The sequence below is a fragment of the Elephantulus edwardii genome, unplaced genomic scaffold (assembly GCF_000299155.1).
Source record: "Elephantulus edwardii isolate Elephantulus edwardi_28Jun2011 unplaced genomic scaffold, EleEdw1.0 scaffold00071, whole genome shotgun sequence".
Taxonomy (NCBI): domain Eukaryota; kingdom Metazoa; phylum Chordata; class Mammalia; order Macroscelidea; family Macroscelididae; genus Elephantulus; species Elephantulus edwardii.
Window position 1 is genome coordinate 8,974,048 of NW_006399821.1, and position 26,392 is coordinate 9,000,439.

The following is a 26,392-nucleotide window of genomic DNA, read 5'->3' on the forward strand; positions in this document are numbered from 1 at the left end:
TTTCCATACTTGATAGTTCTGCCTAGGTTGCCCTTTCTGTTAATCTGCGTGTGTTCTGCTGAAGGCAAAAAAATAATTTTCAACTTTTTGGCAATGAAAGGAACTACTATTATGTTTATTTCCAGGTTAGCTGAAAGACATAGATCTAAAGAAAGTCACTGTTTTGGTATCATTTTAATAGCAAAAGGCTGAGTATAATGTACATGGTTATCAACAGAGGCAAGATGAGGGAAATGATGGAATCTAAGAAAAAGTAACACATTCATGAAGGAATGACTCAGGATATGTACTGATAAATTATTTTTTAGATGCTAAGAAAGGAAAGTGAGCATTATGTGTATATTTTATGTTTTCTATGTAACAAAATAGGGAGAAGCAAATACATATGAACATGCCTGATTGCACATAGAAATTTCTGGAAGGCACCAAGGAAAATAGTGCTTCTATTGAATGAATATGGGGTTCCAAGGAAAAGTGAGATTTGGCTTTATACATTCTTTCAACATATTTTCCTCTCTAACCATTTGTGTATATTACACTTTTTTAAAAATAAACGCTAACAAAATCCTACTTAATGAAAACAAATTTCTCCCTTCTCAAACCAATGCCTCTTCCAGAACTCATTTTTGTTACTATTACCTTCATCTTCCTAAATTATGTAGGAAATAAAATATAAAAGCTGTACATGATTTGCCCCTTTCCCTCATGCCTCTCCTCCTTGTCTGCAGTAGATTTCACTCTTTTTGTTATCAAAAGCACTCTATTATCCTAAATATTATTTCTTTTGTAACATTTAATGAAAATCAAATCACCCATGATTCTGCCATGCCAACAAACAATGCTATTTTCATGTGTATTGAGTTGGCTCCAATTTATATAGATCCTCTGACAATGGAATCAAACTGGTCTTATCCTACCCGACCCTCACAATCTCTGTCCACTGCAGCAGTCTCTCTCTCTCTCATCACCATCAAGATTGTAAATCACAAGGGAGGAGGCGGCCTATCTTTCTCCCAAGGAGCCACAGGTGGGTTTGAATCTCCAGAGAGGTGTGCTCTTTGGGTTAGCAGTGCATCTGCACAGATGACACCATCAGAGCTCCCTTGCTGCTGTGGCAGGCACCAGTGTTTATCATGTGTCTCCTCAGTGCCAGGCAGCATTGGCGTCCCTAGCAGACATTATCTCAACCAAACAATTGACTAGAAACAGTATTCTCCACTGAGGAGGCAAAGGTGAGAGGGAATGAAGCCAGGATTCACACTCAAGTTGATCTGGGTCCTACGTGAAGAGGACACTATAGTGCACCCTCTCAATCAGAGTTCTTTCAAATCCATTTTCAAAATTCTCACCAGTCAAGGTCGATGAGCACATAGATAATTTTCCAGTATATATATATCATTTTCCAGCACATTTATAAAATTCCAGCACTGATAAAAATTTTGTTTTATAAAATTCTATCTTAAGCATTTTCTCTATAACTGAATTTATGATTTTAAATCTTAAGGTTGGTGCAAATATATACTTTAGTGAATGTTCTATGATCTAGTATCCTGACAGCATATTTTGAGTGTTTCAACATTTTCAAAATTTCAAAAGTAATGCCACAAAACAATCTTTCTTACCCTTTTCTTACATGATCTTCACAGAATTCATTTCTCTAAGTGGGATTCTTGGGCTAAAGGATAGGAATATTTCATGTAATGCCAAATCCCTTTTCTTTACCTATTTCCATCTCTTATGGTGATTCACACCAGTGCCAGCAAGGTATGACAGAAAAATATCATTGAGGAACCCCAGGTGTGTGGTGCATGAGGAGCAGGACTGAGAACCCAAAGGCTGTTCCACAGGACAAAGAGGGGCAGTCTCCTTGTGTAAAGATCTACAGCTTTGGAGACTCAATGGAGGATTAACAGAAGTCAGAACTGACTAGATAGTAGCGGGTTTAGTTTTTTTGAGGCTTTTTTCTTACAGTGACGCAGGGGTTAAGAACCTGTTAACCAAAAGATGGGTGGTCTTAATCCACCAGCAGCTCCAAGAGACAGAGATGTAGCAGTCTGCTTAATGTGCTTCAAGATTTATAGATGTGGAAACTATTTAGCTTCCAAAAAGTCTACTCTGTCCTACAGGTTACCATGATTCACAATGGACTTGAGGGGAACGGGTTTTTGGCTTATTCTACCATTAACCGAATGAACTGCTCCAGAAGCGACTGCGACTCAGTTTGTAACGACTGATTTTGTGTTAAAGGTAGACCACTAGGCCTTTTCTTTTAAGATGCTTCTGGGTAGAAAGATTCTAGCCTTTGGGTTACCAGCTTTTCTTACCAATATATATCTACCCGTTATATTATAAATCCGTTAATTTTTTGTCAATTATAGTTGCTGCCTTTTGATGAATTAAGGAGCTCTGGTGAACGAGTGGTCAGAAACTGCATTGCAATCCCTAAGAACGTAGTTTGAATCCACCAGCTGCTCCATGGGAGAAGGTTGGGCAATCTCTTCTTGTGTAATTAGCAGCTTCTGAAACCTCATTAAGAGCTAGCTATGGGTCAGTTTCAACTCTATGGTACTCAACAACAGTGATGAATTAAAAAGTATCTCTGAACTAGAAAAAAATCTTGGAACTTATTTACTCTAGTTACCCATTTAGTAAAAAACCCAATGAAATATAACCAAGAATGGAGAAAATGTCTTACCTGTTAATACAGTTATGGCTGAGTCATCTTTGCTTGCTGCTTCAAGTGCACGCATAATTTCATGATACATCTGTGTGAACAGAAGATGAGAAAAAGAAAATTAACTCTGAAAATGATAACCATCACCCAATGGATTCACTAAGTATCAGTCTGCAAACCTATCCTCTGAAAAGTGCCAAATATTTATGTTGGTTGTATTTAAACAAGAGATACAACAACACGTTTGGAGTGACTTATTCCTTTAGTAAATACTTAGTACAGACAATATATACCAGGTGTTACAGTAGATGCTGGAGAGATACAACCACTTTAAAAAAAAAAAAAGACAAGAGAGGCAAGTCTTTGCACTTTGAGAATTAACAGATAATGCTAAAGAACACTGGTAGCAGTTATGTGCTGGGTTGCAAAAAATCCACCAGCCCCAAAAGTCACTCTGTGTGAGAAAGATAAGGCAGTTCCCACCTCTGGAGATTTACTGGAAGTTTCTTCATGATGGAGCTTCATCTCGCATACTCTGGGTATGCTGGTAGAAGAGGCTATTCCTTAGAAAGGAGGAGGGTCAGAAGAAGTGAAAGAGATCCTCAACTAGACGGACTGACACACTGACTACAGCAATGGGTTCAATTGTGAGGCTGGTACAGGATTGGACGAGGGTCAGATCTGTTGTTCATAGGGTTGCTACTCATAAATTCTGGATTAACTTGATGACACCTAACAACAACAACAATGGAAGTTTCAACTCTATGAGTTGAAATTGACACAACAGTAGTAGATTTGTTGTTTGTTTTTTAACAGAGTGCTAAAATGGAAGGAGAGGTGGAGAAAAAAATGAAGCAGAAGGAAAGACACTGAGACTGGTATAGGGAAAACAGGATGGGAGGTGGTCAGAAGAGGACCTTCCATGAAGCTATGTGCAAGCTGTGACAAGGAGGAGGAGGAAGAGAATTCCAAGCAGTCTGGGTAATGTTAATGAATGCTAAAATCCTGAAATTTCCAAGATGTTATGGTACACAGAAAAAAAATTGTCTCAGCATTTTAAATCAAAGCTTTTACAAAAAGTTTTAATGTGCCAGTGTCCTAGTTTATACTTCATTTGAATTAGGTAGACTTTGTACCTGTAGATTTCAGTATGAAAGGGAATGATAAGGACTGATAATTATACACATACAGATATTGGAAAAATAAATTAACATAGACTTTACCTGAAATATGACTAAAAGTGAGAGAGGGAATTCAATTCTTACGAAACTATAATGTGAATTATGGGCTCTACATAAGATACAGAATGTTATGTACAGCCCTTATAAGAACATTGGTGGCCTAGAGGACAGAAGCTGTACTGCAAACCTGAAGGCATGCAGTTCGAATCTAAATCCACCAGCTGCTCCATGGGAGAAGGATGGGCAATAATCTCCTCCCTTGGATTAACTGCTTCTGTAAACTCACCAGAAGGTCAGCTATGGATTGATTCTGAGTCAATGGCACAAACAACAATGTAACATACAAATTAAGATGAAGGAGGGAATTAGGAGTAACTACTTCATCACTATAAACTATTTGATGGCACAGTATTAGATGGCTGCAGGAGTCAAGATTAGGAGTCAACTACATTAAACCAAACTCAAACTCAGCGCCTTCGGGTTGATTCCGGCCACACATATCGTCCATCAGGGTTTCTGAGGCTGAAAATCTTGATGGGAAGAGACTGCACATCTTCTTCCCTTGGAGGGGGGACTTCTATTTAGGTTTTCCTGTTTATTAGTTATGTGAACTTGAACAAGTTATACTTTACCTCTGTGATTTCATTATCAAGTAATGATAAAAACAAGCTTCTTATGAGAATGAACCTCAGTGAAAAGTGCTGACACTCCTAGGTATGCTATGAAGAGTAACATGTTACTATGCTTCTACAGCAAGAAGTTGGGGAAAATGGAAATAAAGGTGCATGGTTTGTTTTTTTTTTTTTAACATTGTTGATGTTATGTGCCATTGAGTTACTTGTGATTCATAGGGACCCTATAGGGGCCCTGCTCTATCCAAAGCCAACCTTACTGTCTCTGACACACCTATCTGCTTTACCCCAGTAACTGAGTCAATCCATCTTGAAAGTCTTCTTCTTTTGCCCTGTACCTCCACCCTACCAAGCATGAAATCTCTCTCCAAGGACTGGTCCCTCCTTGCAACAGGCCCAAAGTATGTCAGATGAAGCTTCAGAATCCTTGCCTCCAAAGAGCAGCCTGGTTTCACTCTCTCTAGGGTGAGCCTGTTTGTTCTCATAGCAGTCCATGTTATATTCAATACTCTTCTCCAACACCACAACTCAAAGGCATCAATTCTTCTTATTATCCCTAGTCACTCACTGTCCAGCTTTCTGATGCATAGAACATAGTTGCAAAGACTATGGCTTGGATCAGGTGCACCCTAGTCTCAAGACTGACATTTGCTTTTCAGTACTCTGGTGAGGTCCCTGACAACAGACTTTCCCAATGCAATTTGTCTTTTGATTTCCTGACTGCTGGTACCAAGGATGCTGACTGTGAAGCCAAGCAAGCTGACGATGTTAACAATCTCAATCTCTTCACCATCTATCATGACACTGCCAATCAGCCCAGGTGTGAGAATCTTTGTTTTCTTGTTCAGTTTCAACTCATACTTAAGGCTGCAGTCCTTGACCTTCTGCAGCAAGCACTTCAGGTCCTCCTAAGTTTCAGCAGCAAGGCTGTATCATCAGCATAATGCGGGTTGTTAATGAGTCTTCCTATTTTAATTTTTTCTCATTGTTGCACATTTTCTTCCCCTTTTTGCTCCCCCTCCCCAATCCTCCCTGCAATGCACCCCTTGTTCAAGATTGTTGTCATATATATGTCTAATCATATATTCCTTTCAGATAGTTTTTTCCCTCATCTGTTCTAATGCAGTGTTATTATCTGTCCACTCTTTTCCTATTCTCTCCCCAACCTTAATGCCTGTCTGATTTTCTAACAGCAGTGTTATGCAGTATTTGTAATTTTGTAACTGAGATATTTCACACAGCATGATGTACTCCAGGCTCCTCTATGTTGTGTAATATTTTAGAAGTTCATTGTTTTTCAATGTTGTGTAATATTCCACTGTGTGGCTGTAACATAGTTTTTCTATTCATTCATTTGCTAATGGGCATTTGGGTTGCTTCCATCTCTCTTCTATTGTGAATAACACAGCAATAAACATGGGTGTGCATACATCTATTTGCATCATGGCTCTGGTTTCTTTAGTGTATATTTCCAATGGTGGAATTGTAGTGGTTATTTCCAGTGATGGAATTGCTGCATCAAATGGTATTTCTTTTTTCAACTTTCTGAGAAAGTGCCAGAATACCGTCCATAATGGCTGTACCCATTCCCAAAAGCAGTAAAAGTTCTAATCTCTATAACCTCGCCACCATTTGTTGTTTGCTGACCTGTTGAACTTTGCTATTGTTGCTGGGGGATGTAAAGTTTTTGAGAATGAAAAGTTTTATTAATTGAGTGGCACATAGGCAACTTTAAGGAATTACGATTTAAGATTATTTTACATACCTATGCTTAGTCTAGGAGTCCTTGGGTGGTGCAAACACTTAAGTGCTCACCTCCTAACCAAGAGGTTGGCAGTTCAAAACTACCTGTGGGCATTTTGGAAGAACATCCCAGTGATCCATTTTCAAAAGGTCACAGTCTTAAAGACCCTATTGGAGGCAGTTCTCTGTAACACAGGAGTAGCCACGAAGCGGGATCTACTCCACTATTACGCGTTTGGTTGGATTCTCTCTTCTACAATGTAGCATATGCATCCAATTAAAGGGGTTCTTGCTATTAGCTGCTTCTCAGGTAGCCCTCTTTTAGTTCAGTAGCAAGCATCCAATTAACGCCTCATATTTATTTTTTTTTTTACAAAAAATGGATGGAGAAGTTTCATGGTTAGAGTGTTTTGTTTTTTAAATTACCCACCTTTTCTTGAATATTATACTAAAAACCAGAATAAAATCACCCTTGCAAATCCATTCATTTCAATCAGGGCTGAACATGTCCTACCTCCTTTCTCACTCTATCTGTATAAAACCAAAAACAAACTGTCCTTAATCTCAAGTCTAAGTGGTATGAGGATAGCTCTGGGAGCATTTTATGACCATTTATCAACCCAGGAGGGCCACTATATTCTGTGATATTGCCACATATTTAATACATATTAACTTATGTTGTTCTATTACTAGGGAGATTGTGGAGTCTTCTGTGCATGAAGACCTTACTTGATGCTCAAAAATCCTGAACACTGAATGCTCACCTTTACAGTGAAGAGTGGTAACAATAACCAATCTTCCTGCACAACCAAAGAAGAAATATCACAAAAATAGTAATAATGACAAAACTACAGAGACAGAAGGACGAAAAGAAAGATAAGTGTGCCTAACCAATCCCCAGAGGAGGCAGACATTACCTCAGTGGTGATTGCATTTTTTTTGGTGGGACGGTTAAATGTGATCGTTGTGATGCCATCTTCTGAAGACACCAGAAGGCCTTTGTATTCGGAGTGTGTCCTGTCTGCACCAGCCTTCCCCTGGCTTGAGGATTCAGATGAACTCAAACTGGACACCAATTCCACATAGTTCTGCCTTGCAGTTTCCTGAAGAAAAGGCAGAGAGCTTCAGGCCACAGCCAACAAATACAAAGGCTGGGCAACTTACTAACTTAAGAATAGCATCTTGCAATAAAGAGTAGAGAGAGAAAGAGAAACTAAGATCCTGAAGGTTCCATCTACAATAGCATGATTATATGAAGCACCAGTATCCCTTACAGGAAGTACAACAAATAAAATAAAAGCACAAAAGTGCAAACTCACCTTGGGCAGGCTGCCAAGGGCACTCCATGCATCCCATTTGGCCTTATTGATCAAGTCGAACATACCTGGTTTTGGCATATTACAAGGTCCTTCGGTGGCCTGTGAAAAGGTATGGGGCAGAGAACGCTCAAAAACCTACAAGAGCCTGTCTCCTTAAGATCCACAAACTCAACAGCTAACAAAAAAAGCTGCATTGTCACCTCCCCTTCTTTCACAGAGCATATAAACTACCTCAGTTTCTCCATGACTCTCTTTGTCCTCAGATGCTGTTGCTAAAGGTACATAAATAACAAGAGGCTGAAGAAGCAAAATGTGTAGGAACCATCAGTCTCTAAAACTGCTTGGACATGTGAAGTGTTGCAAGATGGGCATTCTGGAGAGTTAGGCTTTTTGGTTTTATTTATTTAATAGTTCAGTTTTATATCAATAATCACATTTCTCAAATACAATCAAAATATACAAACAACCATCATGATGGATTAGCCAGCATTTAGAAGGCCACAGTGTAAACATCACTAATTTGGCAGGAGCCCAGGCCACTGAGCAGTCCATAGAGGACTTAATGGAGGATATGCAAGTACAAAGCAAGCACTAAGTGAATTTTATTGTCACAGGTAGGTGGAGTAGGGATTTTGTAAGAGACAAAATATCCATTTGGTTGCCTTTTAGAAATGTCCATTTAAAACTCCACTTAAACATTTCACTCTTATGATTAGTTAAAAGACGCAAGAGGAACAAGTTCAAAATACAAGAGCACTGAAGAAGCTAAAAGTCTACAAGCAGAGACAGAGAGGGAGCCAATTGAGAAGACAGAGGGAGAAAGGTCCCAAGAATACTTTCCTTCTGATCCAAATGCAGATGCAGGGATGGCCCAAGATTCAGTAGGACTCACAAAACTAAGTGGAAGTGGTTATACTCACAAGTCTTTAAAGGACAGGACACTGATATAACAGTGAAGGGCAGAGTCCAGGGGCGTTCAAACTCCAAGCTCCTGCGTGTCCAGTATGTGGAAACACACAGAGTACTCCCCCAGCTGCACTGTCCAAGCTTTTTATTAGGGCTCCAGTCCCCCAGAGTGTGACCCAAAGCTGCTTCTGCTCTTACCTTCACTTGTTATTACCCGGTATGGTCAAACCCCACTCTAAATCACATTGCTAAATCACCTGGTATAACCCAAGGCCCCCAGATGAACAAACACACTCCAGTCAGGCAGTGCATTCCAAGGGTCTAAGGAGCACCTCCCAGAGGCTGAGGGCAAAAACCAGGCCTCCTTCTGGGCAAGGGGAAATTCTCCACTGCACAGCCATGCCAAAGTAAGGCAGGCTTCTAAAGAGCACATCAACAGGAGAGGAGAAGCACAGAGGAAAGCAGGATGATTGCCAACACTGTCATCTGTGGGTTTTGGATGTTGCAACTTAGAAGACCTTATGTTTTCAATTCTGCTTTAAAAATTTTCACAATACACAAAAGTAGAATACTGTAACAAACCACCAATGCCCACCACCCAAACTCAACAATTATCAAGTCTGTTATAATTCACCAATTTCCTTTTTTTTTTACTCTGCTTATTTTTGAAACTGATTCATATCTGATTCACCAGTGGCTTTTCAGAGGTTGTAACATCATAAGGGAGAAAACTACTCATCTTCCTCCTGCAGAACAGCTATTGGATTCGAACTGATGGCCGTTGGGTTGGCCGTGCAACTCCTTCCACTAACCCACTAGTATCTTTGAGTTGTATGGTGTTAGACAAGAGTGCTGAATATCACTTGGCTTGCCAAAAGGACAATATGTATGGCTCAAAAAATGTGCGGCAAGGGTGCGACGTAGAGGCAAGGATAGTGAAATTTCACCTCGCTTATCTTGGGCATGCTGTTAGGAAAGGTCAATCTTTGGGAAAGGATATTATGCTTGGAAAGGTCAGTGAAAGAGAGGAAGAAAATCTTCAACAAGTTGGATTGACACAGTGGGCAAAGGGTGTCAGAGCTGATGAGGATGGTACAGGACAGGGTAGGGTTCAGATCCACTGTTCAAAGGGTCACTATGAGTTGTAGTTGACTCAATGGCACTTAACAACACAATTATTTTAGTGAATGCTCCAAACCATGTTATTTCACTCCTAAATAATTAGCCCATAGTAATTTTTTAAAAAAGAAAATCAACATTTTCTTACATCTCTACAATTCTATTAATAATTCTTCAATGCCATGCTATTAATTATACCTAGATATCATCTAGTACCTAGTCATATTCAAATTTCCCTAGTTGCCTCAAAAGATCATTTTCAGTTCATTTATTCTAGATAAGATATATGATATCAATTGTCTTTTACTTTGTAGGGATCAAATATAGAAAAACTCACATGTATACATTTTTCAGAGGAATGGCTGTAACTGTTGTTAAGTGCTGTCTGTCGACTATGACTCTGAGCTACTCTATGAGCAACAGACTGACCATCATCATGCTCGACACCATTGCTGCAGTCACTGTATAAACCATCTCACTATAAGTCTTGCTCTTTTTCAATGACCTACTTTCTAGCATGTCTTTTCCAAGGACTGGTCTCCTGACATGTCCAAAGTATGTGAAATAAAATTTCACCATCCTTACCTTTAAGGTTTTTTGGCAGAACATGGCAAAAATATCAAAGGTGAATTCATAAAACACACAGCCTATCTATGTGAAAAGTCATCTGCTTATAATCAGATCTTTGGCATTTACCTGCTTATAGAGTGCATAGAGCTTTAGCTTTGCTTCATTTCCTGGGTCTTGTGTCAAGAGTTTCAGTTGACTCACTGCATTCTCAAAGTCCTTCTGACTGGCACCCATTGCTGTTCTGGTGAAGTGAAGCTGAAGTCTTGGAACACCACTAATGACCTGCTGAGAACTTAGAGAGAGACATTAGTATTTGGCTTTCCGATTATTCCTGACTCTTACAGACCAACATGCTTTGCCTTGTCTAAATATTTATACATATCCCAACAAGTTAGTTGTAAATTATTAGTGCTTTTCTTAACAATTTGGGTAAGAAATCAGTAAAGAAACTAACTGTAGTAACTTCAGAGTTGTTATGTGCTGTTGAGTAAGCTGTGACTCACAGCAACTCTATGTACAATAGCTCTGAGGCCTGTCCTGTCCTGAGCTAGTCTCACCGACTCTGATACACCTACCCCCATTACCCTATTACTGTATCAATCTGTCTCATCTGGGGTCTTTCCTGTGCTGTCCCTTCACCCTTCTGGGCATGATGTCCTCCAAGGATCAGTCCTTCCTGGCCACATGCCCAAAATATGTAAGATGGAGCTTCAAAATCCTAGCCTCCAAGGAGAAACTTGACTTCACTCTCTCCAAGACAGAACTATTTGTTTTCTTGGCAGTCCGTGGTTTGTTTAAGACTCTTCTCCAGCACTCAAAGGCATCAATTCTTCTTCTGTCATCCTTAGTCATTATCTAGCTCTTTGATGCATAGCAAGTAACTGCAAAGACCATGGCCTGGATCAGACGCACCTCAGTCTCTAGACTGACATCGTTGCTTCTCAGTACTCTGGAAAGCAAATTTACCTAATGCAATTCATCTTTTGATTTCCTGACTGCTGGTGCCAAGAGTGTTGACTGTGGAACCAAGCAAACTGTTAACTGTTAACCTCAATCTCTTCTCCAACCATCATGGTTTTGCCAATTGGCCGAGTGGTGAGAGTCTTTGTCTTCTTGATGTTGAGCTTCGATCCATATTGAAGACCACAGTCCTTGACCTTCTTCCGCAAACACTTCAGGTCCTCCTCAGTTTCAGTAAGCAAGGTTGTGTCATTTGCATAACAGGCTGTTGATGAGACTTCCTCCAAGGAAACTATAATTCAGAAGATGACACTATAAAAATCAGAACCCAGCTGATGGAATACATTTTGCCACAGGCAGAAGTAAAAAAATTATAAAGGTCAGTAAAACAGAAGCTAGGGGATTAAAATGCACAGAAAGAACTTAGTAAAATTCCACAAACACCCTCTACAGTCCCAAGCCATTACTTGGTCAATTCTTTTTCTTTCTGCTCAGTAAACCGTGTTTTCTAACATACACCTACTTAGGATGAGCTGAGACTAGGCAGTGTTTAGAAGCATACACCAAGAGCTGGTGCTAGGAGAGGGGTGAACTGCACCTATGGGGGCACACTGTGCAACCAGCCAGGAGCAGATAAGAAACTGAGATTGTAATCAGGTGATCAGTATTTTTATTCAGGGTCCAGTAAGAACAGACCCATAGATGACCCTCCAGTGGGTCTTCAAATTGAACAGGAGGAAACTGCCCATCCTATTCCTGTGAAGGATTCTAACTGCATGCCTTTGGGATTGCATCACAGCTTCTTACCACTAGGCCCCCCGGGCGCTCCATATTCACCAGAACACAAATCAGGGAAAGAAAGAAAACTTTAGCTTGTGACCGCATTGAGGGTGGGGGGAGAATGTTCACACTGATGATCCTGCCTAATAAAGTGAATGGCATCAAAGGTGAAATAAGAGACGAAATAAAGCCCAAACCTAGCAAACGTTTCAAAATCTACAATTACCTAACTTTCAGATGGTACAACGAATGATAAAGTGCAAATAAACTCAAATGAATCTGGCTGCAATACATTTCTTATTAAATAATGAAACTCCTTTTTTGGAATTAAAAAACTCACTATCTTTTATGCATTTGGCATCTGACAAATTCCAAGTAGGAAACGAAAGAAAAATTTAAGCTGTCCTGCTAACGCAAAGACCACATCTCTCTGGCGGTTCGAATGCATTGGGTGTTCCTTGGGAGATGGACAATGTTCTCCCATGCGATTTACCGCCTCTGAAAACCTAACGGAGGGCCAGTTATGAGCTGGTTCTGGCTTGCTGACACGGAGTTTGGGGTTTCTGTACCACTCACGTCCCAATCCACTGCTGTGAAGTCTGACTTAAGGAGACGTCCTCTGGGGTTTTCAAGGCAGTAGATCTTACCTGGTGTATTTAATCTATAGGTCAGCAGCCCAATACTTAGGCCACCAGGCCACAGAAGGCCTAAATATTCAAGTTTCCACATAATGTGGTGCAAAAGGGAACCACTCAGCTATTTAAAGTAAGTGTGGTGTTTAAAAATGATGCAAACATTGACTGTTTTAGAGAAAAAAAAAATCCAGTGGGGGAAACTGCTGGTAATTCCACCATTTAAAGGTTATCTCCATAGTCTAGCACTTTTCTGTTCTTTACACAGATAGTGTGTTTTTCACTGGCGAAAGTTTGACCCACATACTTAACACAGCCCCTAAGTATTCTCTAAAAAGCAAATCCTTTACCCTTCCCCCAGGACAAGGCCCTGAACTTCCGTAGCGTTGAGAAAAGCAGCAGAGCTTGCAGTATTCGTAGACCTCACGAAGAAACACCCTCGCACCACTCCTCAAACTTTCCCTAGGGCAAGCTGCGGGCGGATGCAAAACGCACCATGCCTCCCCCACAGTCCTTTGGGACCTAACAGGGCGCAGTGAGCCAGGCGACTAGCACTCAAAGGGCAGGGGCAGGGGAGGGGAGGACGCGGGGGCGGAGGCAGAGAGGCCAGAAGGAGGGTGCCTGGTAAGAGAATTAACAGGACTTGCCCCCAGGAAAACCGTACAAAGAACGCAGACGCCAGATCGCAGCCTGGGAAACCCGGGTGCTCCTGGAAGGCCGGTGGAGATGGGCTCCGCGGCGTTTACCTCCATCTGGAGATTGAGCACCAACTCCGTCCCAGTCTCGCGACCACAGCGGCCATAACGAGCAGTCGGGAACCGAGCAGGGACGGCAGGAGACGGAGTGAAAGAGCGTGCGTCCCGGCGGCCGGGAGTGAGCGCGGAGCCCGGGGCGGTGCCAGTCGTACGTAGGGGGAGGGAGAGGACAGGGGCAGTCGGACAGGGGTGGGGTAGGGGCGGGCGGTAGGAGGGGCAGCTACAGCAGAGGCAAGCTCGCAGCGCGAGAAGCCCGGGCAAGGCCAGACGAGAGGAGGGGAAGAATGGCGGGGCGAGGGTTTGGGGATGGCGAACGGGGGCTTGAGGATGCACGAACTCCGAAGGCTGCGTTGCAAGGGGACAGAGAGGTAGTGAAGGGGCAGCTAGAAAGAGCCTGGGGTAAGGGTGTGACTCCTAGGGGTCGAGGCCTGAGGTCATAGGGGGATGAGGCAGGGCTAAATTCCCGGAAGAGCAGACAGGGTGCGCTGGACCTGAGCAAGACAGTGCAAAGGACTCACCACCATGATGCACCGTGGAACGGGCGGACTGTGGCTAAAAAGATCCGCTGCAGCCCCCAAGGAGGATGGTCGGAGGTGGCGGTATGGGCTGTTTCCCCTGGGGCCTGCGCAGGAACCGGCCTCGCTTGGACCGTGATCCTTGGGTGCGGGGGTGGAGTCAGCGTTAAGAGTGGGTGTGCACAACCCATTCTTTCCAAAAGGGCAAAGTCTTAACATTCTTTTTTTTTCCTCTTGCGTTTTTTATTAATGATTTTTTTAATGCAACATATATATTTTTACAGCATATTCTTTCCATTTAACTTCTTCCCCATCCATTCATTGTTGCACATTTTCCTCCCTGCCCACCCCTCTCACAGTTCGTTTTTCTCTTTGAAAAGAAAAAAAAAAAATTCTTTCTTTGTTATCCAATTCCCCCTAAGTCCCCAGTCCACTTTACTATGCATTTCTTTAAACAGTTCTCTCCCTCATCTGTTTCAATGTGGTATACATTATTTATCCCCTCTTAGGTTTCCCCCAACCCAGATGTCAGTCCCATTTTACAACAGTGGCACTATGCAGTATTTGTCCTTTTGTGACTGAGATATTTCACTCAGCATAATGTCCTCCAGGGTCACCCATTTTGTATATTTCATGAGTTCTTTGTTTTTTTCAATTCAGCATGATCCATTGTGTGAATATGCCACAGCTTCTCTCTCCATCCGTTTGTTCATGGACACTTGGGTTGTTTCCAACTCTTTGCTATTGTGAACAAAGCAATAAACATGGATGTGCATACATCTGCTTGGGTGGTGGTTATGGTTTCTTTAGGGTATATTCCCAGGAGTGGAATTGCTGGGTCAAATGGTATTTCTATTTCCAACTTTTTGAGAAAGCGGCACACTGCCTTCCGTAGTGGTTGCACCATTTTACACTCCCACCAACAGTGAATACGGGTTCCAGTTTCTCCACAACCTCACCAGCTTTTGGTGTTTGCTGCTCTGTTGAATTTTGCTATTCTTACTGGGGTGAGGTTATATCTCATAGTTGTTTTGATGTGCATCTCTCTTAGAGCTAGGGATTTTAAACACTTCTTCCTGTGTTTGTTCGCCAGCTGAATGTCTTGTTTGGTGAAATATCTGTTCATATCCTGTCCCAATTTTTCAATTGGGTTGTTTATCTTGTTGTGACCCTCGAGTATTCTGTAAATTCTAGATGGAAGTCCCTTATCAGACATGTCATTGCCAAATATTTTTTCCAGGAGAGGATAAAATACATGAATGGCACCTTCTAAGAATAAAATCCCTTTGCACATCCAAAACCATCACCATGGTAAAAAGGGAAACCACAGATTGGGAAAACATATTTGACAATGACATGTCTGAAAAGGGATTTATATCTAGAATTAACATTATTTAGGACACTGGTTGAAGAGAAAGGTCTTTGAAATGTTCGATAGCCACCTTTTTTGCATTCATTACCATTCTATAATTTTAGGTTTTGCAAAAGCATTTATTTACAAAGTATTTTCCCTGGGATTGAGGCTTTTACTGACAGCCAGGCAGGATAAAAAGATGTAGGTGTGAAAAACTCTACACCCTACACCAGACATGTTTGCAGATGATGCTTTTACATTCATTAACAGTATACTATGAATAGCATAGAATACAATAAAGAGTTGTACTGCCAATCTAAAGCTGTGCAGTTTGAATTCACAGCCAGCTCTGTTTGAAAACTCACTAGAGTCTCAGCTATGAGACATTCAGACTCGACAGCATGTAACAACAAACAACAATAGTATATGCCATAAACATGTCAGAACAGATTACAGAGTTGTAAAAATTTCTCCATCATAACCCATCACCCTGAGGGAATGAGCTCCTCTTCATAGAGCCTTGGGAAGGTAGTGTAAGAAGACATTAAGGTCAATTGGCATAACAGGGTCGATAAAGAATGTTCTACATCTTACTGTAGTGAAAGGGAAACATGTCTTAGGAAAATCAACCACATATAACCAAACAACAGTATTTGAGTAGGAATGAAGCACAAAAATCAGGAAGGAATAAGAAAAGAGGATTACTAGAAACAAGAATCACAAGAAAGAAGTGGGGAAAGTGTGGTCACCTTGGGTGTATTATAATTAATGTAAAAAAGTGTGTGGTTGGATGGAAAACCATTTTGTTTTGTGAACAAACACATCACAATGAAACAAATTCAACATGTTGAATCGAAATACTTGCTTAACACTATTAAAAGAGCATTAACTCATTTCGTCATTAATACAACCCTATGGAATGATGCTACCAAGACAAAGGTGGGTGACTTTTAATCCGCGGCCCGCAGGCCAGTCTTTCATTGTTTTTGTTCAGACATTCCTCTAGGTCGTATAGCCCTGGTGTACAAGTTGCCATACCACAGTCACTTGTGGTTGCTGTGAGGCTCAACACTGTGACACTGATGTGTCAAATGCATTAATGGTTGGCTACCCAATGCGGACAGAGAGTGGGGTGGGATTAAAACAAGCGTGGAAGGAGGAGTGGCATCCACTTCCATAATAGCTTGCCTCCGGAAACCCTATGAATCTGGAGAGAGGATGAAGGGCACCCGAGCGTGGAGGACTCTCCTTCATAGGGTCACTATGAGTCGCCTGTGACTCAAGGGCCCTTAACAACAACAACAACAACATGGAACAGTCTACACTAGGTGGTACTGTTCTAGCACTAATGAACATTCTGACCAGAATCACAATGGTGACTTCTGATAAAAAGGGAGCAAAGCGTGAGACAGAGCTCAAATTCTTAAGACATCCAGACTCTGTGGACCAGATGAAACGGAAAGACTCTGTGTTGCTGCTGAGATACTCTACCTAAACTTAAGACCAAAACTATTAAAAGTGGATCATTTTATAGCTGAATAACCACTTGGCTCATAAACTATACAAGCACTGAGCTCATTTTAAAAGTTATCTGTGTAAGACCTAATAGTCCATGTTTTCTCTAAAGCTAATCTATACATGTTACAAAACAACAAAGATAAGAAGGCAAGGGAGCAGGGAAATTAGACAGCTGTGCCTGTTCGACATTGTGTTTCATTTGCTGTGATGAGATCTATGAGGTGATAAACATCATGAACTAAACAATGGACCACCAGTGCTTTATCAGCATGAATGTCACTGTTTATCATCTTCATCCTCTTTTTTTCCCTATTGTGATTCATATAAAAGTTGGAAGCAGGAGTGGCATCCACTTCCTAAATAACATGCCTCTGGAAACTCTATGAACTTTGAGAAATGATAGTTATAAAAATGATTCAGGTCTTTGGTTCATAATGTTATGAGTCATGCTCGACTCGATGGCAATCAACAACATCAACAAGAAGCATATTGATGTTTTCATTTAATCATTAATACATATTTTACTTTATATTATTAATTACAATACCCACAATGTAATCACGGTAAGTCATACTCAACGGCAGCTAACAACACAATGCAATAACATTCCCCCTCTAACATTCTCGTTTTCTGTCCTTAATTTTTCTGTCCTACTCCTTCTTATACTCAGGCCTTTATATTTGGGTAAAAGCTGTTCTTTTGTCTTAATGTGGTCGATTATTTTAAGGAGAGAGTGGCTCCCCGGTATTATTTGCCACCTTATAACCCTATTTGGCTGAAGGTTGAGGCAGGCTCTAAAAGTGACTAAGAACTGTAGTCTCAAGATCCCACAATTCTCTTATCATACAAGTAAGCTGCATTTTTTATATTTTATTTAGTTTTTTCCACATTTCCCGCCTCTCCCCCACCCCATTCTTCTTCTGCGACCCCTTTGCTAGTCAAGAGTAGTAATTGGGATTCTCTATTTTTTTCTGATCTTAAAGAAGTGCAAGTTGAAGTTCAAGTGGTCCAGTAGTCCTTTGAACTAGTTAATGCAGTACATCTTTGCTTTCCTTCTAACTTCTTTGTTCCAGACAGGGAAAGACCAATAGTTTCATTTAGAATGACTGCTCACAAGCTTTTAATATCCTACTGCTACTCACTAAAGTAGAATGTAGACAGTAGAACATTGTTTTTGTGGATTATATTACATCAAGTGGCCTTGATGTCTCTCCAACTATGGTCCCAAGGCCTCAGAACTATCAACTCTTTCCCTCAGGGTGTTTGGTATGATTAAGAAGCTCACAGACCATTGCTCTCCTTGGCTCTGTATTACCTCTGTTGAATGTGTTTATAGCATATGCTTATTAATAGGAACATAGAAATATCATCTGCCAAAGCCATGTATGGTAATGGTGTAATCTTTTTCACCTATCTATATCTGTTCATCTTGTCTACTGCCCATATATCTGTTGTTGACTGTATTTCTTGTGTACTTTTATTTTAATCTTCCCTTTCTTGCGCTCATCATGCCTTTATTATATATTGCCTTTGACTTCACTAAACCAGCGTTTCTGACAAAAGCTCAATCCAGAGAAGCACAGTTTGAGGCAAGCCTTGGAAACTTTTATGCTCTGACAAGACCAGTCTTGTATATAATGATATGGGAAGATAGAGATCTAATCAGCAAATATGCTAGGAGATTCTTCTACCACTACTCAGATACCAACAATTTGAAAAGAAAGGCATTTCTCTTTGTTAATTGACACTGGTGCTCATGAGATAGATAAGCGTGAATTGATACTGGCTGAGCTCAATTTATTGCTATGGAATTGGAACTGACCCATTGCTTACCCTCCACTATGTTTCTGAGGCTATAAATTACACAGGAGGAGATTGCTCATCTCTCCCCCATGGAGCTGCTGTGCTTTCAAATTGCCAGAAAGGTGCAGCCTTTGGATTAACAGCACAACGCCCTGTGAACTGTGCATTCAGAGCTCCCTTCTGTGGTGAGTAAAAAAGTTAGCAACATCATTGGACCTTGCCCATAATTATCCTGTCTTTTCACGAGGATTCTTCCCATTTACTTTCCCCTCCTCATTCCAGCCACCAAACTGTGCAGCCCTTTGGTTTCGCTCCTACCCTTCCTCATCCCTCTATGCCTCCCCTCACCACCTTTGAGTTCCCACAGATGTTTTAATAGTTGTGTTGTTGTTGTTGTTGTTAGGTGCCATCAAGTCGTAGACGACTCACAGCGACTCTATGAACAGAAGACCTGAGCACTGTTCATAGAGCTTCAGAGGCAAGCCATTTTGGAAGTGGATGCCACTCCTGCTTCCAAGCTTATTTTAATTAGGAAGCTCCACCAAACACTGTCCACCATGGGTAACCATTATCACATTTGGCACGGCAGTGCCATAGTGTTTAGCATCACAGCAATCACAAGTTACCTCTGTATAGCAATGCACAGACCAGTGCTATACCACTTAGAATAATGTTTCACCAGAAACAATTTGAACCAGGCCTGAGGGCTGCAGATTAAAATCACCCACCTTGGGCTTGGTAGCATAACTTTCTGTCCACTAGGCCAATGTTGCTCTCTCTATGTTGTCATCGTTATTGTTGTTAGGTACCGTCGAGTTGTAGATGACTCATAGCGACCCTATGAATGAAAGACCTGAGCACTGTTCATAGAGTTTCCAGAGACAAGCCATTTTGGAAGCAGATGCTACTCAATATATGGGAATGATTGTATGAAACACAATATATACAATTTTTGTAAGCAAACCAATAAAATAAAAATGAAAAGGAAACCAAAACAAAGTATGTGTTGCATTGGTCAAATCTAATGTTAAAGACCTTTGTCAACTCATAAACAAAAAAAAAAACCCAACCCACCAATAAACCTAGCAACACTGATTGGGAATCAACAATTTATGAAGCTTAAGAATATAAGAATTTATCCTGTGTTTTTAAAATTGTAATTTGAGTTTTAAGTTTACAAAGCATGCGATTGTTAAGTGCTGATGAGTTGCCTATAATTTATAGTGACCCTATGTACAATAGCTCTGAACCTTGCCTTATCCTGAGCCAGTCTTACTGACATACCTAATCCCATTGCCCCAGTTATCATGTCAATCCATCTCATCCAGGGTCTTCCTGTCCTGTGCTGTCCCTCCACCCTTCCAAGCATGATGTCCTTCACCAAGTATTGGTCCCTCCTGACCACGCTACCATGGCCTCTAAGGAGAAATTTTGTTTCACTTTCTCCAGCTGGCAGCCAATTGGCAGCATCATGATAAGCGGAGAAGGCACTGAGATGGTTAGCAATTTTAGCTTGCTCAGTTCCACAGTCAACACTCTTGGCACCAGCATTCAGGAAATCAAAAGAGGAATTCCATTAGGAAAATCTACCATCAAAGCCCTGTCCAGAGTGCTGATGAACAAAAATGTCAGTCTAGAGACTAAGGTGTGCCTTATGCAGGCCATGCTGCTGTTGTTGTTGTTGTGCACCATCGAATCAGAACTAACCCATAGCTGAACCTCAAGTGGGTTTTCAAAGACAATTAATTTCACAAGGGGAGATTGCCCATCCTTCTCCCATGGAGCAACTGGTGGCCTTGACCTGCGTGCCTTTGGGATTGCAGTACAGCTTCCAGCCAGTAGGCCACCTGTCTTCACAATTACTAACAATGCATCAGGGAGCTGGACACTAAATAAGAATGCAGAAGAATTGGTACATTTCAGTTGTGGTGCTAGAGAAGAGTATTGAACATTCATGGACCGCCAAGAGAACAAACAGACTTGTCTTGGAGAAAGTGAAGCCAAGTTGCTCATTGGAGGCAAGGATTTTGAAGCTATATCTCATATACTTCTGACATGTTGCCCAGAGGGACCAGTACATTATGCTTGGCTGGGTGGAGGGATAGCACAGGAGAGGAAGACCCTGAATGAAACAGATTGACACAGTGACTTCATCAGTTGGACAGGTATGTCAGAGGCAGTGAGATTGGCTCAGGCTAGTGCAGGGTTCAGAGCTATTATGCATAGGGTTGCTATGAGTTGCAGATGACTGGAAGGCACATAATAATATTCTCAGGGAAAGAGAAGAAGACTTTCAAAAAGATGAATTGACACATTGATTGCAACAATGGGCTCAAGTACACTGGAGCTGATAAGGATGGCACAGAACTGGTCAGGGTACAAATCCACTATTCATAGGGTCTTTATGGATCATGGTCAACTCAATGGCACCAAACAACAACAACAGCAGCAGCATTATCAGAGACTCTGCCCACTGATGTAATCAGCCACTGACCAACTCAGTAAATAGCTCCTGCCCTATAGACCTACAGACATCAGGAAAAGAAGATTTAAAAAAAAAACAAAAAAACACCAAAACCCCCAAGCAACAATGACATTACTTAATGTCCAGAAAGCAGTAGATGACCATTTTAATCCCCATCAAAAACCAAAACATCACCCCTCCAAAAAATTATTAAAACATGCAGTCAGCAGCTCTCCCAGAAGAGGAAGGGCAGATGGAATTCTCTGACAGCGAATTTAGAAGACTAATCATCAAATGTTTTCACAATATGGAAGGAACAGGTGAAGAACAGAAGGAGTCCCCAAGCAAAGTTCTAGAAGAACATTTTTTTAAAACAATACAGCACAAACGAGATAGAACCAGTCAAATATTAAACATCATAGAAAAATAGAAGCAGAAATCCAAAATAATAAGACCAACATTTTAGAAGCTGTCAACATGTTAAAGGAAGAACAGAATTGAAGAGATGGAACACAGAATCAATGAACAGAAGATAGAGATAGCAGCACTAACTTGCAAGAAGAAAGTCAGAACCAAGAAGGAAAATGTAGGAATCAAAGAATTGTGTGGGATACTATCAAGAGAAAGACCATTCAAATAATTAGAATCCAAGAATAGAAATGAAGCTAAATAAGGCAACCAAGAAAATAGTGGGATATTTTTAGATAAACACTCAAAAAGAACAAAGACATATCCTAGTCAAATTCTACAAAACCAAAGACAAAGAGAGAATTTTAAAAGCAACTCAAGAAAAATGAAGTTACTTACAAAGGAAAATCCAGAAGATTAAGTGCCATTTCTCAGCAGAAACCATGCAAGCAAGAAGACAATGAGATGGCATATTTAAAACCCTGAAAGAAAACAACATCCACCCTGAGAATCCTGTACCCAGCGAAAGCATCAAACAGGAGGTAGAAATTAGGATGTTCTCAGAAAAGCAAGAACTAAAGGAATTTGTGGAGACATGAAAAAAAGACCAACCCTGCAGAAATTACCAAAGGAAGTCCTTCACACAGAGAAGTGGATGGATAAAAATAACCAACAATGACACAAAAAGAAAAGCCAACAAAATAACAGCAATAAAACCTAGCAGATCATTAATCATACTGAATGTGAACGAGTTAAATGTGGTAAAGAGCAGATTGGATATGATATACAATATGAATGAAGAATGGTGTGTAATACAATGTATATGAACCTTGTAAGCAAACCAAGATAAAATTTAAAAAAAGAAGAAAAAAAAAAAAACCAAACCCCAACCCACCAAGACTCATCAATGTACTGTCATGAGAAGTAAAGATTAAATTCAGTTAAAAATCAAGGATTTGAAAAATACCAAAAAACCAAACCAAACCAAAACAACAAAACAAGAGTGGCAACATTAATCTCAAATAAAATAGACTTCAGGGTAAAAACTAGCACAAGAGATAAAGAGGAACTCATAGTGTAAAAGGTCAATAAAACCAGAGGATAAAACTTTAATAAATATCTGTGGATCAAAGGATGGAACTTCAAAATATACAAAACAAAACTTAACTGACTTGAATATAGAAATAAATGTAGTAGGAGACTTCAGTACATCATTTAATGAAAGACAGGATGATTAGAAAGAAACTCAACAAAGGACCAAAAGAACTAAGATACATAATAAATCAACTCAACCTCGTAGACATACACAGTGTACTGCACCCAACAAAATCTCCATACACATAATTTTCCAGTGCACATGGAACATTATCCAAAATTGACCATATATTGTGTCACAAAGCAAGTATTGTGGTGTTGTTAAGTGCCATGGAGTCATAGACAACTCATAGCGACCCTATGAATGACAGACCTGGACACTTGTATAACTTTTATCCTTTCTCCAGATTCATAGGGTTTCTGGAGGCAAGTTATTTCGGAAGTGGATGCCATTCCTGCTTCCAAGCTTGTTTTAATTGGGGAGCTCCACCAAATACTGTCCACCATGGGTAACTACTATCGCATTTCACACATCAGTGTCATAGTGTAGACAAATTTAAAAACAGTGAAATACTACAAACATCTTCTCAGACCATAATGCTATAATGTTAAAATCAATACTTTTAAAAAAGTATTGAAACTTTACAAATAACTCAGAGTAAATTTTTTTTATGATTTGTAAACTTTATATATATATTTTCCCCTCTTTTTTACATCTTTTTAATTAATTTCAATGAACATTTTCAGAGATTTTGGATTTCCATTCATCATTGTTGCACTTTTCTTCCTGCCCCCCCACCCGCAGTTCTCTTCTCTCCTTAAAGCAAAACTCCTTCATTGATATACAATTCCTCCACACCCCACCCACACCCCAAGTATACTCTACTCTGCAACCCTCATTCTGAACTCATGATAATCATAATGCCCTAAAATATATTGCTTTTAAACTGTTCTCTCACTCTTCAGCTTCAATGTAGTATACATAATTTATCCAGTTTTTCTCAGTTTTACCCTCACCCTTATGTCAGCCTCATTCTACAACAGTGGCACTATACAGTATTTGCCCTTTTGTGACTGAGATATTTCACTCAGCATAATGTCCTCCAGGGTCACCCATTTGAATAATATTGCATGAGTTCCTTGTTTTTCAATGCAGCGTAGTATTCCAAGTATTCCATTGTGTGAATATACCACAGCTTCTCTATATTCATTTGTTGATGGGCATTTGGGTTGTTTCCAACAGAGTAAAATGTTAAAAAAAGATATACTAGAAGGAATGACCTGGTGATCTACTTCTAGAAAACAGCAAATGAAAAACAAACAAATAATCAATCACAAGAAGAAAAGAGAAGAGAAAATCCATGTACCTGGAAGCAAAATAACAGCCTACTTGATCACTACTGGGTGATAGAAAAAATAAGAAAGAAAATGTAAAAGTTTATAGAAACAAAGGAGAATGAAACACGACATATCAAAATCTCTGGGATATAGCTCTCAGAAGTCTGTAGCAATAAGCAAACACATCAAAAAGAAAGAAAAAATGAAAATCAGTTCCTTAACCCAGTATCTCTAACAATTACAAAAAGAACAGCAAGAGGAGAGGAAAATCTAATTATTAGGACAGAAACAAACAGAATAGAAAATAGAAATACAATTGAACTATCAGCAAGATCAAAAGTTGATTCTTTGAAAAGGTTTTAAAAATAGATTAACCATTGGCAAACCTAACAAAGAAAAAAAAGATACAAAGAACTCAAATAAGAAACACAAAGGGAAAAAAATTCAGATGAAAAACTCTATAGAGCGCTGTATGATAGTGGAGTTCCTTAGGTGTATAAAAAAATGATAGCTAGAAATGCTATGTTGCAAAAAAGTCATTTGCTTTTACCTAGCTGGATAATTGTGAGATAAAAGTTCACCAGAAGGAAATTGTGACAATAATTCAGATATGTTGTTGTTGATGTTATGTGCCGTTGAGTCGTTTGCGACTCATAGCGACCCTATATACAACAGCCCTAAACCGTGCTGTATCCTGTGCCAATCTCATTGCTTCCGACACACCCATCCCGATTACCCCAGTCACTGAATCAATCCACCTCATAGAGGGTCTTCCCCTCCTGTGCTGTCCCTCTGATTCAGATATAGTTTTAATAAATTTTGTCAAAATATTTTAATGTGTTCCCAGCTTCACATTTACAAATATTTTATAATAAACATTTTAACATGTTGCATATTTAAGTAGTTGAGGCATAAATGAGTAATAACTGTATCAACTGGTATTCCTTGTATGGAGAATGGATATTATTCCACCAATGACAGTATTCTATTTCAGGATAGATATCGAAATGCCCTTTTTGGTAATGAAGGTAAGAGTATTCCTTTTAAATTTGTCACTGAAATAGGAAGAAAGAAACAAATCTGAAGAAATAAACTAAGCGGAATAAAGAAACTAAATATGAAGAAAATAAAAGGAAACACAAAGGGTAATGTCACAACAGAACCAAACAAAAGAAAAATATTGGAAAATTATGTAAAATTTATACACTAACTAACTTGAAAGTATAGAAGAAATGGACAAATTCTTAGAAACTCACACCCTACCCTGACACAGACTGAAATAGAACACTTCAACAAGATCTATTACAAAAGAAGAAATTGAGCAGGTTATTAAAAAAACTCTCTACAAAATCAAACCCTGGATGAGAAAGATTCACAAGTGAATTCTACTGAACATTCAGAGAATAACTATTATCAATTCTACTTAAATTATTTCACAAAATGGAAAAAAAAAGAAACACTCCAACGTCATTCCATGAACCAAGTATAACCCTGATACCAAAGGTAGGTAAAGATACAACCAAAAAGAATATATAGACCAACATCTCTCATGAACATAGATGCAAAATTCCTTAGTGAAATCCTAGCAATAAAATCCAACAGCATATTAAAAAAAGAGTTCATCATGATCAAGTGGCATTAATAACAAATATACAAGGATAGTTAAAAATAAGAAAAACAATTTAATCCTCCACATCGATTTAAAAAAAGGACAAATACCTCTTGATATCTCAGTTGACACAGAAAAGCACTTTGACAGAATCCAACACCCTCTGCTGGTCAGAATGCCCAACAAAATTGAAATAGAAGGGAATTTCTTCAACACAGTTAAGAGCATACATGCTATACAGCTTTCACTCTGGGCCTGGGGTTGGGGGACGGATTGCGTAACAATGAAAGAGTTTTTCTCTTTTCAAGGAGAAGAGTGAATTGGGAGAGGGGAGAAGGGAGAGGGAGAAAAGTGCAACAATGAATGACTGGAAACCCTAAGTCTCTGTAAACTTTAATTAAAATTAATTAAAAAAAAAAGAAGAGCATATATGCCAACCCTTACACCTCAATGCAGAGAGTTTAAAGGCATTGCCATTGTAAACAGGGACCAGACAAGGATGCCCATTATCATCATTCCTATTCAACATTGTATTGGAAGTCATAGTGACAGCAATATGAAGCTATGCTATGTCATCCAAAACTCCCCCACCTCCATTTATTATTTTTCTGTTTGAGATTGGAAAGTAACCTCAAGTGAATTTTGAAAGCTGATAAAGCCAAACCATATTGATTCCTTTCCCCATATTTTGCTTAAGGATTGTATCAGTTGGAATTAATTGCGTTTTCTTCTGTGAATTTCTGGATTTGTGGGTCCAATATGCATTTTTAAGAAGAGCTTCCTAGTAAGTAGAATTTATAATTAGAGAGATTGGCATACCTTCAGATTATGACTGTTTGTTGTTGTTGTTATGTGCCGTCGAGTCCTTTGCGACTCATAGCGACCCTATATACAACAGCCCTAAACCCTGCTCTATCCTGCACCATCCGCACTGCCTCTGACACACCCATCCTGATTACCCCAGTCACCAAATCAATCCATCTCATAGAGGGTCTTCCCCTCCTGCGCTGTCCCTCC

The 26,392-nt window shown here is 39.9% G+C and overlaps 1 protein-coding gene and 1 pseudogene across 1 annotated transcript in view; one reads left to right on the plus strand and one right to left on the minus strand.

Moving 5' to 3' along the window:
- The window catches only part of ECI2 (enoyl-CoA delta isomerase 2), a 24,490-nt gene extending 14,091 nt beyond the window's left edge, over positions 1–10,399 (minus strand). Inside the window, exons 1-4 of the mRNA XM_006888726.1 lie at positions 10,271–10,399; positions 7,550–7,648; positions 7,148–7,333; positions 2,696–2,765 (exon numbers count right to left, since the gene is read on the minus strand). Coding sequence (XP_006888788.1) covers positions 2,696–2,765; positions 7,148–7,333; positions 7,550–7,648; positions 10,271–10,378 — 463 coding nt within the window. The 5' untranslated portion in view covers positions 10,379–10,399. The remainder of the gene's footprint in view (positions 1–2,695; positions 2,766–7,147; positions 7,334–7,549; positions 7,649–10,270) is intronic.
- Positions 10,400–13,872: 3,473 nt separating this feature from the next.
- The window catches only part of LOC102844082, a 22,908-nt pseudogene continuing 10,388 nt past the window's right edge, over positions 13,873–26,392 (plus strand).